Raw genomic sequence first — 16,335 nt, forward strand, 5'->3', positions numbered from 1 at the left:
CTAAACTTGACATACCAGCACTTGGTGGGTTCAACCGAGCTATGCTCTAACACCTGCATTTCTTTAACTCCAAACTCATCCATGGTGACATTTTTTCTCAACTATTATATGTCTTTATTGAAGTGAATTGATGACTTTTTGTAATTTATTTGCGTTGTCCTGAGAACTCTGAATATTCTGTTAATTGAGGTTCCTTGTTTAGTTTTGTTATGCTTTCGAAAGAAGAAAAATATCATCAACAAACATTAAGTGGCTAATGGTTGGAGCCTCTTTCACATATGTTTCCTAATAATGATTTTATCCTCAATATAAAGATATGAAAGTTAGTCAGCTTCTGGTTAATAATGATTGGATTATTCCTCATCAGTTCTTGGAATTTTTCTCTGTGAATTTACCTGCATTATATGAAAAAGATAAATTGATTTGGTGTGGGGATATGTCTGGGAATTTTTCGTTTTCTTCTGCAATAGAGACAATTATAATTAAATACCCTAAAGTATACTGGTATAAGAAGATTTGGACTCCATGTGTTCACCCAACTAAAGCTAGCAATATCTGGAAAATTACAAGAAATATTGGTGTTACTGATGAAAATATGAATAAGAGAGGCTTTCAACATGTTTCAAGATGTTATATCTGTCATGAAGACCGAGATTCTATGGATCATATTATGTGGAATTGCAAGTTTGGTCAAATTTTATGGAACTGGCTGGGAGGTATATTCTCTTTTCTTAATCCTTCTTCATTTGATGATATTTTGTCTCTCAGTAAATTTAAAAGCCCTGTCATTCAAGAATTATGGTTAATTGCTAGCTTTTGCACTATGATTGAAATTTGGTTCACTAGAAATAAAATGTTCTTTGATGAAGATATATACAATGTGGTTCATTCCAAGAGAAGAGTATTACATTTCGCTCATGAATGCAGACATAGACTCAAGGGTACTATGTGGAATTCTAATTATGATAGTCACATTCTGCAATTTTTCAACATTGGTACCAGACCTGTCAAAAGTTTCAAGGCTATTGAATGTTTCTTTCTACTGCCAGAGAATAATATACTTCTATTTTGCTGTGATGGAGCAACCAAAGATAATCCAGGCTTGGTTGGTTATGGTTTTATAGCTAGAAACTCAAATGGTGAATTTGTTGTTGCTGAAGCTGGTGGTTTAGGAGTGGCGACTAACTTCATTGCAGAGATAGTGGCAGTTCTAAGAGCCATGGAATGGGCTGTAACTAACCTGAAATGGGATATCATTATTCAAACTGATTCTCGTTGCATTATTGATGTATTCATGAAGAATAAACTTCCTTGGGTCTTCTGGTCAAGATGGAATAGAATAAAAACCAGCCTACATAGAATTCATTTCAGGCATGTATATCGAGAAATTAATTTCTCTGCGGACAGTTTTGCCAAAAGAGGTGCAGGCTTGGAGATTGGACAAATCAGACGCTACAATAACAAACCATATTTATTACACAGTATGGAAATGCCAGGCAAAGCTTATTATAGGTTTTGTTTCAAATAAAATTGTAATAAGTGCATATTCTTTCCTTTTTTGTTTTTTTGGGGTTATAACCCTTTTGTGTAATAACTCTTTAGCCTATTATTAATAAAATCTTTATTTTGTTAAAAAAAAAAAAAAAAAAAAAGACTAATGGTTGGAGCTACGGGTGCACACAATATGGTTCGACTCGGTGTTTGGCTAGACCAAGGGCCGAACCGGCCTATAGCCGGTTTTCAGTATACATACCGAGAGTGAACCGGTCTTGTTCAGTCTGGTTTGGTTTAACTTTTGTAATGTGGCAATCTTGTAAACAAAAATTCCGTTTATGGGCTTGTTCAACTGACTTGAACCGATTTTTTCACCTGCAAATTTTTTTCCTACCATTCTACAATTTTGATGCACAATGTTCTTAACTACTTAAGTTCTTAATTTTTGAAACTCTTAAATAAGTTGAAAACAATACACAGCAAGAAAAGTTAAAAGTTCAAGTGTTCAACATAAAACAAGTAAAAAACAACTTTCATTCAATTTTATAAGTCTGCTGCCTGCAGCAAGAAATGAACATCAATACATCTGATTTGAGTCTGGAGTTCTTGTTTCATTCATTAATTGTAATACTTGTATCATCATTTTAAGGTGTAGCTTGAGATTCAGGTGTCCGAGACGGTTGATTAGAGGATCAAATTTGCAAAAGAATTATCTGCACAACAATTATCGAGCAATCCAAGATAGTGTTCTATGGCCAAAAGAATCACAAGTCAATGATAATGGTATATATATCAAATGATTTCTATGTTGGATAAGAATAAAAGGAAGATGTCAGTGAGAATGTTATATGCAGAAACTAGTACAATCCATGGAATAAAAAGACAATCACAATTTCAGAATTGTAATACTCATTTCTCCTGCATGAAAATCAAGTTATAAAGCAACAACTAAAATCATGTAATTGATTTCAGTCATACATACAAAAGAAACGAAACCTGTCTTTATAAATAATACTGAAATTATAAGATAACCAGTGTAGTTAATTGTCCAAGATTCTCTCGATATTCTCGGTATCGGAGGTCGTCCGAGATAAAACACATACTCTCGCCGAGACGAGATAGTGCCGAGAAAACGTCCATCTCGACCGAGTTTACCTATCTGAGGCATTGAGTTAAGGGGTATATAGTAGTTTCTGAAAACTAATAAAGTCCAAGATGTTGTCATATTTTTTTCGCCATTTTTCTTGCTCAATTGATTTTATAACTTCCTTAAACAGATCAAAACTTATCTATTTTCTTCTTCTTCTTCTTTACTTTACTTTATATGGATCCATTTTTCTCTTTCTTTTTTCTCTTTCTTGCTGTGATTTTTCTCAAATCATGTTGATAACATGACGTTGTTATGCCATATCTTACCTTAATATTCAGTGAAAGTTTCGATGAGCTTTTTAATTTTTAGATACCTAGAAAACTAACAATATTCTCAAAGTCATGAATGCACTCTTTTGGTCGATCACTTAAAGTAACTTATTTTTTCCCCGGCTGACTCTTTAGTCATCTTTCTGGAACTTGATTCTTGAATTTTTATAGAGAAAATAGAAGAAATGTTTGAAAAAGTGGGGGTCTAACAACCTCACCCAATATTTCGTTTAGGAAATTTGTATGGATAAACTCCAATATAATTCCAAGAGAATCAACTAGACAGTCAGACTCAATCAATGAAAATATATCCAAGAGTTGTATCTCTGTTTGACAATGTAATCAGCGAATCAAACATATAGAAATCTGCAATCCTGATTATTATGTGAAACAACTTGAATGGTACCAAAGACCAATGTTCAAGTGTCAATCAATTTATATCAACAACCAAAGGTTGGATTATCTAATTGATTGAACTACGCACGTACAACCTGTGATATTTCAATTATATAGAAAATATAATGTGGAAAATAAATAACACAGACACCAGAAATTTTGTTAACGAGGAAAACGCAAATGAAAAAAAACCCGGGACCTATTCCATATTTGAACACCACACTGTATTAATCCGCTACAGACACTAGCCTACTCCAAACTAACTTCGGTGTGGACTGTAGTTGAATCCCAATCAATCTCCCACAGAAATACCTAATAGTTTAGTTCCGTCTTTTGATAAATCAAGGTGAACAGGAACCAATTCATACGCCAGACTTATATTCCCGAAGAACAACCTAGTAATATTAATCAGCACCTCACAATAATCTTAATTGTATGGTAGTGAAACAAGATATTACGGAATCAAAAACGATGAGACGAAGATGTTTGTGACTACTTTTTATCTTGCCTATAGGAGATTAAATCTCGATCAAATCTTAAAGAAGATAGTACTCAATACGATAGAAAACAACAAGATTAGAACACGTAACTACAGAGAAAATAGTTGGGTATGGCTTTCGAATCCCAATGAGGTCTTTAAGTCGTTAACCTGTCATGGTTCTAGAAAAACCTAGGCTAAAGGAGAATCGACTCTAGTCGCAACTAGTATCACACATGAGGTGTGGGGATTAGGTTTCCCAGTTGCTAGAGTTCTCCCTTATATAGTCTTCAAATCAGGGTTTGCAATCAATGTTACTTCGGTAACAAAGCATTCAATATTCACTGTTAGATGAAAATCTGATTAGATCCAAGCTAATATCTTTCAACCGTTAGATCGAACTTAGCTTGTTACACACAAATGAAAAGTGACTTCATTTAAATTTGGATAACCGTACCTAAACATGTACACCTTGTTGGCTCAACAATAGTTAACCGAAGTTAGCTATATGAACACTTTCAAATCAACCTTGTTCATCTTAACACAACTAGTTCAAATGACTCAAATGAAACTAGTTCTATAGTTGTTCAATTGTTTATATTCTCATGGAAGTATACAAGACACAATTGAAGAAAAATCGATTTTGATTCACTCGAATCAATTCATGAACATTATATCCACGGTTTGCAAAAGATTGCATTCCTTATTATATAAATATATTAGTTCATGAACAAACCGATTTTAGAACATAACCTACTCAAGTATGCAAACGGGTACGCATACCTAAGTGGTCGGACTTAGTTTGGGTTCGCCAGTATGCGAACAGGTAGGCATACCTTCCAAACTCAGTTGAATTTCCGGACATGAACTTACGCCAATGCGCATACGGGTATGCATACTAAGTTCCCAGACTTTCATTAAACCAACCAGTACGCATACGGGTATGCATACTATGGTTCCCAGACTTGGAATAACTTGCAACAGTTAACATACAAGTACGCATACTGTGCTATATCCAATCATGGTTAATTGTTCTAAACTCCCATTTCAATCATTGAAACATTCTTGGAAGACGACAACAGCTGTCTCACACAAACTATTAGCTTTAAAGAAATTTTCAAGTGATCCATTGATCAATATGAAATATTCCGAGTCTACATCAAATGATTGTATCACACAAATCATGTAAGATGTTACCATGCAATTTTCACATGATCATCTTTTGACTTTTGTCAAGAATATAAGATGAACTTGGTTAAAGCAAAAGCTTACCAACACATATTTCGAGAAATATGTAATCGAGTTAAACTCAGTTCGAAATATCAAATGTGTATAATGAAAGTCTATATAACTATACGACTTTTGTCTCGAATAGGAGATAGAGTAGATAGACTTTTGAGTGATAGATGAGTTCAAGTCTCCACATACCTTTTGTTGATGAAGTTCCACAAGCTTCCCTTAGTAGTTCTTCATCTTCAATCGATGAACGTCGTGAAGTCTAAAGCTCAACTACACTTTCTATCCTAATCCGAGACTTAGTTATAAGTAGACTAGAAATCAAGACTTATAATTTTGGAAACTAAACTTGACAAACAAACCTGAGATAGCAACGCTTGCGAGTTCGACCGAGCAGTGCTCTAACAGTGTTGTAAAAAAAAAGGAATGTTGTCTCATTTGAAAACTTGACTTGGAATCCTGGGATTTAAACGTAATTGGACGTCTTCATTTCTTAACTCTTGTATTAAAACTGCAAATTAGATACAATGGTCATCGACCATAGGCAATCTATCTCACTAGGATCTGATCTATATTTCTATGCACAAACCTCAAATAGATGTATAAATCATAAGTATTTTATGCTTGTATATTTGAACTAAATTTTACTAGATATAATGTCTAGTAAAGGCTAAATCTAAATAATTCACATTTTTAATAAGCCAGAGACAGCGAGACAAATTTAAAGTTTGACAAGCGAAGGACAAATTTGAGAGAAAGAGCTACTAACAATCTAATGTTGCTATGATGCCGATAAGTGATCGAGAAAATGAAAACAAAGAAATTTAGAGATTATAGGGAAATTTGGCCCATTTATAGAAAAACATAACACTAAAAACAAAATTGTCATGTGAAACGGATATTAATAAAGAATATTGGGTATCTCAATCATATCTTATTTTACATGTCTTTTACATCCAGGAAAAAGAATGTAGGGGTTATTAGACCAATATAGTGTCTGTTTTTCCTGTTTTTATATGTTTTTCCTTTTTCCTTTTTGTTATTTATCCGTGAGAGTCCGCAATGCTTGCATACCACAACAATCAAAAATATGATAGAAAACTACGTAATAAAATTCTAAGTTTCAATCCCATTTAGTAGTTCTTTTTTCTTGATAAATACTACTATGAAACAAAAACATTTTTTTATTTATGCAGACTTCGATCGCCATTTTTTCAAACAGTGTTATCTTGTAGCATTCATATTTAATTTTTCTTCTCAGCCAAATTATCTTGGCTTCGTCACTGACACTAATCCACTCTTCAAACAACTATGTTATTACTTCACTGGACAATCCTATGCATGTTGGTTGTGAGGTTGTTTAAGACTTGGTTCTTTCATCAAGTTATATTTCTCTTCAAAAGAAAAAAAAAGAAGAAGAGATTACACCGGTCTACTTATTCTTTTGTTTTTAAGTTGTTTTGTAAATGAAAAAATAGTAATTTATGCTTTAGATTTTTTACAAATTGTAATGACTATTAGTAAGTTAAGTGGCTACTCTTACGGGGTAGTCAAATGAGATTTATGATGAGAATTTCCAAATATATTGTTCATCGTTTAATCTTTTTTTAATCGGATATAAATTATTTGCAAGTCTTTTATATTCTCTAAAAGCTCCATGTTATTGGATCGAAATTTATTAAAAGTCACTCAAAACTCTTGTTATTAGATGTAGATTTCAAAATTATTATTTATTATCTATTGAGATTTTCAGAGACTTTTTTTTAGTAAAATAGGCATGGTAGAAATCTCTTCCCAAGAAGCGTTATTTTGGTCAATTTCGGGGATATTTATTTTTGAGAGTAAAATCAACTCTCTTCTTTTTTTTTTTTTTGAGCTGATGACCATCGTGTAGTCCACTAATGACTATTACAAAATTCCAATTTTAATTTTTTCATGTTATTGTGGCTTTTTATCAAAATTTGGATTAAATACTTAACCAAATATAAGTACCATTTGATGATAATTTCCAACAGAGATAAGAGATAGAACGATGTTATTGTAAAGGGGAAAAAACTTCAAAAAAGTCCTTCAAAAGAAATAGTTCAACCCAGGATTGAATTTTGCATTAAATACCCTATTAAGGCTTGATGTAAATCTATGTAACCGAAACTCTCCCACTATTAGTATTTGTAATAACACAAAGTCATGACACACTTAATTAAGTATACTTATGTTTGTCATTCCCTCTTGAAACATCCCATATTAACTACCGTAGTTATTGAAATTTTATCAATTAAATTCTCGGACTAATTTCCCAATTAAAGCAACAACCCAAAATATGTTCACAATTGAACAAACAAACTAATAAAATTAATTCAATGCAGATTTTAGTTCTATTTTTCGGTTATAAATTGCCAATATGCTCTTAAATACGTTTTTCTGCGAAGAAAATAAGAAACTTACCCCTCCCTTTCAAGGCCTACGGTTTGCTTATTATGCCCTCTACGAATCTACCAATTAACCTTAAAATATAGAATCTATATTGACATTTTTTCCCTTCAGTAGGGCAAGAGGTCTCCTACAGTAGGGGCGCGGGGCAATGCCCCGGTATACTCGTCACGGTGAATATCAGTTAACGTTTTGGGCGGGCCCATTTAGTTACCGTACTCCTATTATATTGCAAATGTACGGAATTTCCAAGAATGTTTTTGCCAGGTGTAGAATCTTTGACTACGAACTATCCAAAAATGGCAAATTTTGTTACGAAGCAATCATTACGACCCTCACTCCTATTTCAAACTCTACCTCTACCTCCAAAGTGAAGTTAGAGAGCCACCAACACTAAGCAATATTAACCATTTGATTTATTCTTTAATCAATGGTCATTAGTCACTCGTAATTTAATGCTTTTTACCTATTTTGTTCTTTGTAAGTTCTTATCTCTACTATTAAGAGGAAACAACTCATAAACCTCCTTACCCAAATTCATCTCTCTTTCTCTTTCACCCAATTTCTTTTTCCAAAAATGGAGTTTGAACCAAGGTATGGTGAAGATTTCCTTTACAAGCAAAATATCTTAGGAGAGAATTACTTAAAACCAGAATTTGGTTATGGTTTTCCAATGGGAGCATGCAATGACTCTGGAGGAGTTATTCAAGAAATTCCAAAGTTGGATCAATTTTCATTAGATGGGTGCTTCCGAAATTCTAATTTAGGAATGTCGAATCCATCACCACCACTGCCGCCGTCTACAAAATATGTTGATTCTCCTAGTCAGGTTTTCTCAAATGGAAATTCTATAATGCAAGATTTCGATGTTTTCGAATATAAACCTCTTTTGGAAGGAGGAGGAAGTACTAACAATAGTAGTAATGTTAGCAATGGTGGCTTGTTTCATCAAAACAAAGGGTTCTTTCATTATCCTTCGATAATGGATCGAAATCATCCGAGTCATCTTTCTCCAACTTTGAGTTTTCAAGAACTTGAGCAAGGTAACCTAAGTATACCAGATGAGTTCTCATGCATAACTGCAGATAATGGAATTTATGGGGAAACTGCTGTAAAAAAGAGAAACTCGCCGGAGAAACGGCGCTCTGCTGTGAAAGGTACTCAAAGAAGATCAAATGTTATCAAAGGACAATGGACCATGGAAGAGGATAGGTAATAGATTCTTTTCTTTCTATTTTCGCATGCAATTATCGTTAGATTTCATTTTATTTCTATCAAAGAATATATCTCTACAGATTACTCTCTGAATTTTTGCAGTAAAATATTTTTTAAGGGCCTAATTTATTGGTTTTCCTCAGGTTATTAGTTCACTTGGTTGGTCAGTTTGGAATGAGAAAATGGTCGCAAATTGCGCAAACCTTGAGGGGAAGAATTGGGAAGCAGTGTAGAGAGAGGTGGCACAACCATTTGAGACCCAACATCAAGGTTAGAATTCCAACTCCTGATATATTATCTTTCAATTACGCATACAATTCTTTACTAACATCCTTTGTTCATGGATCTAGTTTTTCTGTTTTTAATTTTGTCTTAAATCTTTCTTCAACCAAATTAAAGAATTTCCAGCATTGGCTTTAGCTATATATAAATAGTATTTATGTATGCATCACGACACCGCCGGAGCCGCACCATTAAGTTTATGCTGAAACTTTGAATCTCTCTGGTACGTGTATCTCGATTGCGACGTGTACAAAGTAAAGAATGTTGGTCCAAAATCGGTAGTTGCAGGTCGTTCATGGATATTAACAAGGGGTGTGACCCCCAGTCCAATCCATCACTATGCATGCATACATACGTCGATGTATAACACGTGCATGGTGTACTCATATATATGGAAATTCATTATGTTTCTGGTGCAGAAAGATGTATGGACTGAAGATGAGGATAGGATTCTTATTCAGTCACATATTGAAATAGGAAACAAGTGGGCAGAAATCGCAAAGAGGTTGCCTGGACGAACTGAAAATTCCATAAAAAACCACTGGAATGCCACCAAAAGAAGACAATTTTCTAGGCGAAGATGCCGAAGTTCAAAGTATCCTAGATCAAGTTCCCTACTCCAAAATTACATTAAAAGCCTGGGTGCTGATCCAGCTAGCGCAAGTAACACTGAATATCGCAAGAATGCGTTTGTGACCTCGAACACACCAATTGAAGCTAATAGTAATACTGCCGCTACTACCAACATTGATAGCACTAAGATGCCAATGTCGACTCAGCCAGCGTTAATGAAGCAACCAGCAGATCGCAGTCAACAGAAATTAGATATGTTTAATAACCTGAGTGAAGATCGATTAGTCCCAAGTTATGATTTTAATGACGTTACAGGTTTTGGGTTCGATACAAAAACATTTCCAGTGAAATACAGTTTGGGTTCTTTGTTCGATGAAATGCCATCTGGTAATATCTTTGGCGATGATCAAAATATGGAGATAAATATGCCAGCAGAAATGGATTTATATATGCAACAGAATCATCATGAGGTTAAGAGAGAGATGGATTTGGTTGAAATGGTAAATCAGACTACTACTGGAAGAATGTGTTAAAGAAATAACTGATATCATCAAGAGGAGCTAATTGGTGTGAACTTCTTCTGATGGTTTCTTGGATTAAGTTTGACTGGGATCAGTCTAGGGAAACAATAAGGATATGATTGTTATGGGTTTAGTTTGAATAATTATCTGTTTTTATCTATAAATTGAAATTAAAATTTGTTTGCAATATAAGAAAGAGTATGTAAAAGATACATAAAAAACAAATAAATCTGTCAGCATGTTTAAATAATGTCAAGACATGTGTTGACAATTTTTCTCTATGAAAAGTTGATCAGTGAGTAATCTGAATAGGTTGTTATGTTGTTGTTGTTGTTTTACTCTGTTAGTTTTTTTTTTCTTAAAGTAATCATTTGAAATTGAAATCCTTCTATCACATGAAATCTGTGAATTTTTAGGTAACAAATTTACAGGAGCATAGTCACTGAAAATCATATTAAATCGAAAACAATCGAAAACAATGAACCACATCCTGCTGTTCAAAAGCTTCCTCAGGGTTGTTCTCGTTAATATCTAAATGTGGAGGAAAATCTGAAGGCATTTCTGCAGGGCAGAACTAAGGGTGCACAGGAACCGAGCTGGACCGAGGAATCGTCCCGGAACCGGCGGAACCGAGCCGATATTTGTCCCGAACCGAGGAACGGGGTACAGGTATCGGTCCAGAAAATAGGAACCGAGGCTGATGAGGTACATGTACACGGTCCTGTATATGTCCCGTACCGTCCGGACCGAAAGAACCGATCATTCGTAGCCATTAGATTTAGGGGTACTAAACAAATATAGCCGTTAGATTAGGGGGGTATATATAGTACCTTAACGATAGGGTTTCTCTCTTTCTCATTTTCGTTTTTCTTTTCGGTCTTCGTGTTCGACTCTTCCCTCTGAGAGACTGATATAGAGAGAGAACTGAGTTCTTGAGTCTCTGATTCTCTGAAGTCTGAAAGTGAACTCCATTAATCAGTAAACATGGAATACCGAACAACACCTCTCGATCCAGAAGAAGAAGGAGAAAAAGTCAGTGATTTCAATGATTTGATTTGTGTAAGTTTTTTACTTTTTTTTGCTTTTTTTCTTCTCCAATTTTAATCCTAGGACTATGGATTTCTATATGAAGTCGAGTTCTGGATGATCCTAGGACTTTTGATTAATTTAATTTACGGTTTCAGTTTCACAGGGTAAGTTATCAATCACGTCAGGGAGAAGACGAGGGGAAAGGATTCAAGGAAGAAGCTGAAGGAAACCCATTAAGGTACTTTGTATTTCTTTAGGCTTTTTATAATTTTTTTAATTAATACTGTTTGAGTGTTCTTTTAACTTCTTTTAGATCTTTAGAGCTAACCAATTTTGTTGTTTTCAGTTTTTAATTTTATGATGTTTTGAGTTTTTAATTTTATGATGGTTGAAATGTTTCTCATATTTGTCTGTGTAAAAAGTTACACAACTTTCATTCTTTCACATTAACATGCATATATAGTGCTTCCTACTTAATCTAGCAGCTTGCTTGTGTAATGTGTGTGTGATAGTAATTATGGGCTATGCCATTTACTTCATAAGTTGTTCGATGAACCAAATGTGTCTAAATTTTATCTCAATGCTCCTTGAATTGCTATGCTGCATACTCAGTTTTGAGTAATTTTTGTTGTATCTTTTTGTTATCATTAAAAGTCTTTTCTCTTGTCAGTGATGGAAATATGGCGTCATTTCACTCGGAGAAATGTTGAAGAATCCACTTGCAATTATTGTGGAAGGACTTATAGGGCTAAGAGTTGGATAAATATTTCATTGACGAGTATGAAGAAGGTGAAGGAGAAGATGATGATGAGGAGTTTGACTTATTGGGTTGGTGGAAGACCAACAGTACAAAGTATAAGATACTTGGACATATGGCTAAGGACATATTAGCCATTCTTGTGTCTTCTGTTGCCTCTGAGTCTGCTTTTAGCACAGGAAAGCGAGTCTTAAGTCCTTGTAGAAGCTCTTTATCTACAAGGACAGTTGAGGCATCGCTTTGCACACAAAGCTGGCTAAGGAAGCCAATACAACTTGATCTTCTATCTGATTACATACCAGATGATGATGTTGAAGTTGAAGAAGGTAACATATTACATTATTACTTGTGTTTGGCAGTAATAGATATAGTCTAATAGTTACTAACTGCTATTATTTGTTTTTGCAGCGTTACTTGGTCCTATCAACACTGATGACACCACAAGTGTTGCTGACATGGATTAGAAGATCAAGATTCAAGGCTACTGCAGCACTAGCTGCAGTGCTAGTTGTTCTTTTTTCAGATTTTCTCATTTTCAAGACTTAGTGTGTGTGTCTGTGGCTACTGCTACTTTTTTTTTTTCCATATTTTCAAGACATTGTTTGTTTGGTTTGTTAGTAATATTGCTACTTATTAGTTGCTGCTTTGAATGAGAATTTGTTATATAGAAAAAACAGGTAAAAAACAGGTAAAAGAAAAGGCAGTCAGTTTTTTCGCTGAAAAGGTACCGACTGGTACCGGTCCCGTACCGGAACCGAGGTACACGGTACCGGTACCGGTCCAAAAATTCAGTACCGACCTCTGTGGGTACAGGTACTCGGCCTCGGCAAGAACCGAGCCGAACCGTACCGTGTGCACCCTTAGGCAGAACCCTGCTTCACTAAAAACTCGAACGACTTCTTTGTATACAACTGCATTGCCTTCTACTGTCAAGTGCAAACCATCACTGAAAAGAAACAAACACAGAAAAGAAAAAATAACATGTCTCTTTTTCATAAAAAGCAAATAATAATAAGTTCTAAGGAAAAAAAAAATGTTCTGTTAGTTGTTTTTGCATTTTTCACCCCAATCTGCAGATTTTATACCTAGTACTGAAGACCTACAATTATCACTAACCTTAAGAATTTAGTCTGCCAACCCTCTACTTCCTGCATTTTGGACCAAAGATCGATAGAAGGTAGACCCATCTCTCTGGCTACCTCAAGACAATTCTTTGCATAAATTCCTGCCATCTCATTCGTCCTTTCAGGCAGCTCTAGAATTTCACCAGAGGCCCTATAAAAAGAACAAACTTCATAATTTACAAGACATTATAAGAAAAACAAGCTCGTAGTGACTAAGCAAGTCTTGACTGGTTCACTTCAAGCAAAAGAATAAATGCATCAAAACTAAGTTTGGTTCTAATTGACTTAAAATGAAGACTCATAGTTTGTTACTAGTATTGCATGAAAATCACAGATAGAAGAGTATTTTTCATAGAGGACGTGATTAGGTTTTTATCTGACCTGAAAAAAGCTCTTCTACCTTCGTCATGGATCGGTGGTGGAGTTATTAGCACTTTCAGCATGGTTGGGGAGCGTTCCTGGAATTGTAAACCAAGATCAATTTTCTAAGAAACTCCGTATTCTGTCTATGAACTACTTTCTTTTGAAATAGACACTTTAGAAACTGATCAACATAACTAGTACACAATATTATGTATGTTCAAGAATTTGCCATACTATAGTAACTATCGTATACAGTATACCTTCAAGTGATTAACAATTTTCTTAAGATTCTCTTTGTACTCTTCAACAGGCACATGTTGTCGTCCCTTTAGCCTCCCCAAAAGGGCTGCATCGTTAGCACCAAACAATATTGTGGCAGCAACAGGAGGTTTTGTGCTTGTGTTCTGCATAATTTGATGAAACATATATCTGGCTTAAAAGTCATAAATGAAATAGTGATAAAATGAATATGAGATTGAAGTATGCTGCTGTTGCTCCGCATTCAAGACAATGAGATATGGTTTGAATTTTAAGTAAATTGACCCAATTTCACCTTAGCGATCAACAACACAATCCTGGTGAAGGAAATATCGTAGAACTGCCAAAGGCTTCAATTCATTAGGATAGATAACGTATGCAGTATTCTCATGTTTGGTGAAGCAATGAAATTTTTGTAACTGAAAATGAATATTTGTGTAAATTTGGGCATAGTTGTCCTAGAGTTTTCACTACATTTGGCATGAGCCACCATAGACAATCCCACATTTGAACATTGAACCCTATAATACACCTATGATTTTGACTCCAAATAGAAAACAAAAAATAGGCCGGAGCAAAAGCTTCCATAGAAAGTGCATCCGCCACTGTTAACAACAATGATTCTCAAGAACAAGAATTAGTTTCTTAGAATGATCAATCAAGAACAAAAAAACAAATCCAAACTTAAGAAATAGATGAAAATGGGAATTGAACTCTTACAAGAGGAAAAATGTGTTGAAGCAAAAATAGTGCCCATCTAGAATTGTATCCACGATACCCACGGAGAATCACATCAACTTGACGTGAGTAAGTGTCTGCAAGAGAAGCTCCCCCAGCCACCATGAGAGAAAGACTGTTGTGTGATTGAGTCTCCGAACAATATGAATTGTGGTCTCATTCTGTTAGAAATTTATGTATGTTTCTTGTTTTGATCTCAATGTTTTACTTCAGATTCTTGATGGAGTTTAAAATGAGAAATGCTGAAGAATTTTGTAACCAAAAGAGAGAGCATGGTGTTTAATTAGCATTAACAATAAAAGATTCTGAAATCTTTATGCCATTGTTGGTAACTATTAACAAGGCTTTATATTGTTAATAGTTGACTCATTATAACAAACAGTGTGTCACTATGATAATTCCTAATTAGGCTCTAAATTGGGAGACTTATTAAGCGTTTCTCACTGTAATATACATCCTTAATTTTTTTTTTACTCGGTCAATAAAATAGAATAAAAAAAGCGAAACTGTACAGGGTTCAGGCTAATTTAGCGCTAAGCCAAAAGGTTGTACGCAAAAACAACCTAAAAACGATAGTAAACCTCTCCAGGCCATTCAACAGATTGAATAAAACCTGGCCTACCCTCATAAAACTCATAATAATCCTCAGCCAACAAACATGCCTGTTTGGCCGAGACATCTGCTGAAAAATTAGCCTCTCTGAAGCTATGAACATAGCTAATATTGTTGTAAAAAGACTTCGCTATTCGCCATCTCTGCATTAGTTGCCACGGTAACTCTCCTTTTTGAAGAGCAAATATGCAACTCATCGAGTCTGATCTGATACACAAGTTCTTCACATTCCATCTTTGAGCAACAACAGCACCGTAGATAACCGCACAAACTTCAGCATAGAAGTTAGTCTGCCAACCCAGGCCAACGCATAAAACACCCAAGACTGACGAGTTGGAATCACGGAAAACAACACCAGAACCAGCTTGGCCCGGGTTGCCAAGTGATGCACCATCACAACAGATCATAAGTTCACCAGGATTTGGTGGCGACCAAGTAACTTCAATTGGATCAGAGTGATCGCAAGACCTATGCTTCACTCGAAAGAAATTAACAATACGCAAATCATCCAAATTATTATGCATATGGCCCTTCATTCTAATAGAGTTATCACGAATTACCTGATGAACTCTACCTTTAAATTCCAGCCAACGAACCCGCATGTTCTCAAAATAAGCTTTGTTACGCAACTTCCATAACTCCGTGACTACTGCCAGATTAGCAACAAGCCAAAGGTCTTTTATCATTCTACTCCGTCCCTTTGTCACCTTGTAAGATGCCACGATATCCTCATTTGGTTGAAGCTTAAAAATAGTCGCTGCCCACTTCCAAATCCTCTTAGCAAGTTTGCAATGCCAAGTGATATGGCTAACATCCTCGCAATCTTCCCTGCATAAACGACACATAGAAGGCATCTCCCTACCTGTCTTCTTCATAACATTATCATCGGAAGCACAACACTGTTTATGAAATAACTTCCAGTATTGAACACTCAAAGTAGGATGCACAACACTTCTAGAGAAAAGAGCTGCAGTTGGCGACACTTCAATAGGCCCACTGGTTAAATATTTTCTGTAGTTGTAGTAATGAGGTTCAAACTCTCGGATTTGTGAAGGATAATTTTTTTTAGACTTAATAAAAAATAAATAAATATATACAATAAAATATTAACAATGGTGAGAGTTACTAGGGCTTAGGATTCGGCCAAATTCATTTCTTAAATGGTTCAGAAATTTATTCTAGGCAATTATAATTCAAAACAAAATGAATATTAACTCTATTCTTTGCCAAAGTAGATTTTATAAAATATTACTTGTATTTCTTAAGCATGGCATATCAAAAATCCCTAGGACTAAGCATAAACCATCAAATGAAATCACAAATAATTAATTAAAATCTTAATTCAATTAAAATTAGTGCAAAAAGTAAATATACAATTAAATAAAATTACCACATAGATGAATTAAGGCT

At 34.8% G+C, this 16,335-nt stretch overlaps 2 protein-coding genes and 1 pseudogene across 2 annotated transcripts; 2 read left to right on the plus strand and 1 right to left on the minus strand.

Moving 5' to 3' along the window:
• Window positions 1–316: 316 nt before the first annotated feature.
• LOC113315705 lies at window positions 317–1,528 on the plus strand. The gene has a single exon (XM_026563961.1). It carries the CDS (start codon window positions 317–319, stop codon window positions 1,526–1,528), a length of 1,212 nt encoding a protein of 403 aa, XP_026419746.1.
• A 6,502-nt stretch (window positions 1,529–8,030) lies between these two features.
• Window positions 8,031–10,245, plus strand: LOC113315706 (transcription factor MYB98-like). Its single transcript, XM_026563962.1, has 3 exons — window positions 8,031–8,665; window positions 8,812–8,938; window positions 9,370–10,245. Exons 1-3 carry the CDS (start codon window positions 8,031–8,033, stop codon window positions 10,054–10,056), a joined length of 1,449 nt encoding a protein of 482 aa, XP_026419747.1. The 3' UTR covers window positions 10,057–10,245.
• Window positions 10,246–10,498: 253 nt separating this feature from the next.
• On the minus strand, window positions 10,499–14,473 carry LOC113315707 (annotated as a pseudogene).
• Window positions 14,474–16,335: the final 1,862 nt, after the last annotated feature.

This window comes from Papaver somniferum, chromosome 10 (genome assembly GCF_003573695.1).
Source record: "Papaver somniferum cultivar HN1 chromosome 10, ASM357369v1, whole genome shotgun sequence".
Lineage (NCBI taxonomy): Eukaryota > Viridiplantae > Streptophyta > Magnoliopsida > Ranunculales > Papaveraceae > Papaver > Papaver somniferum.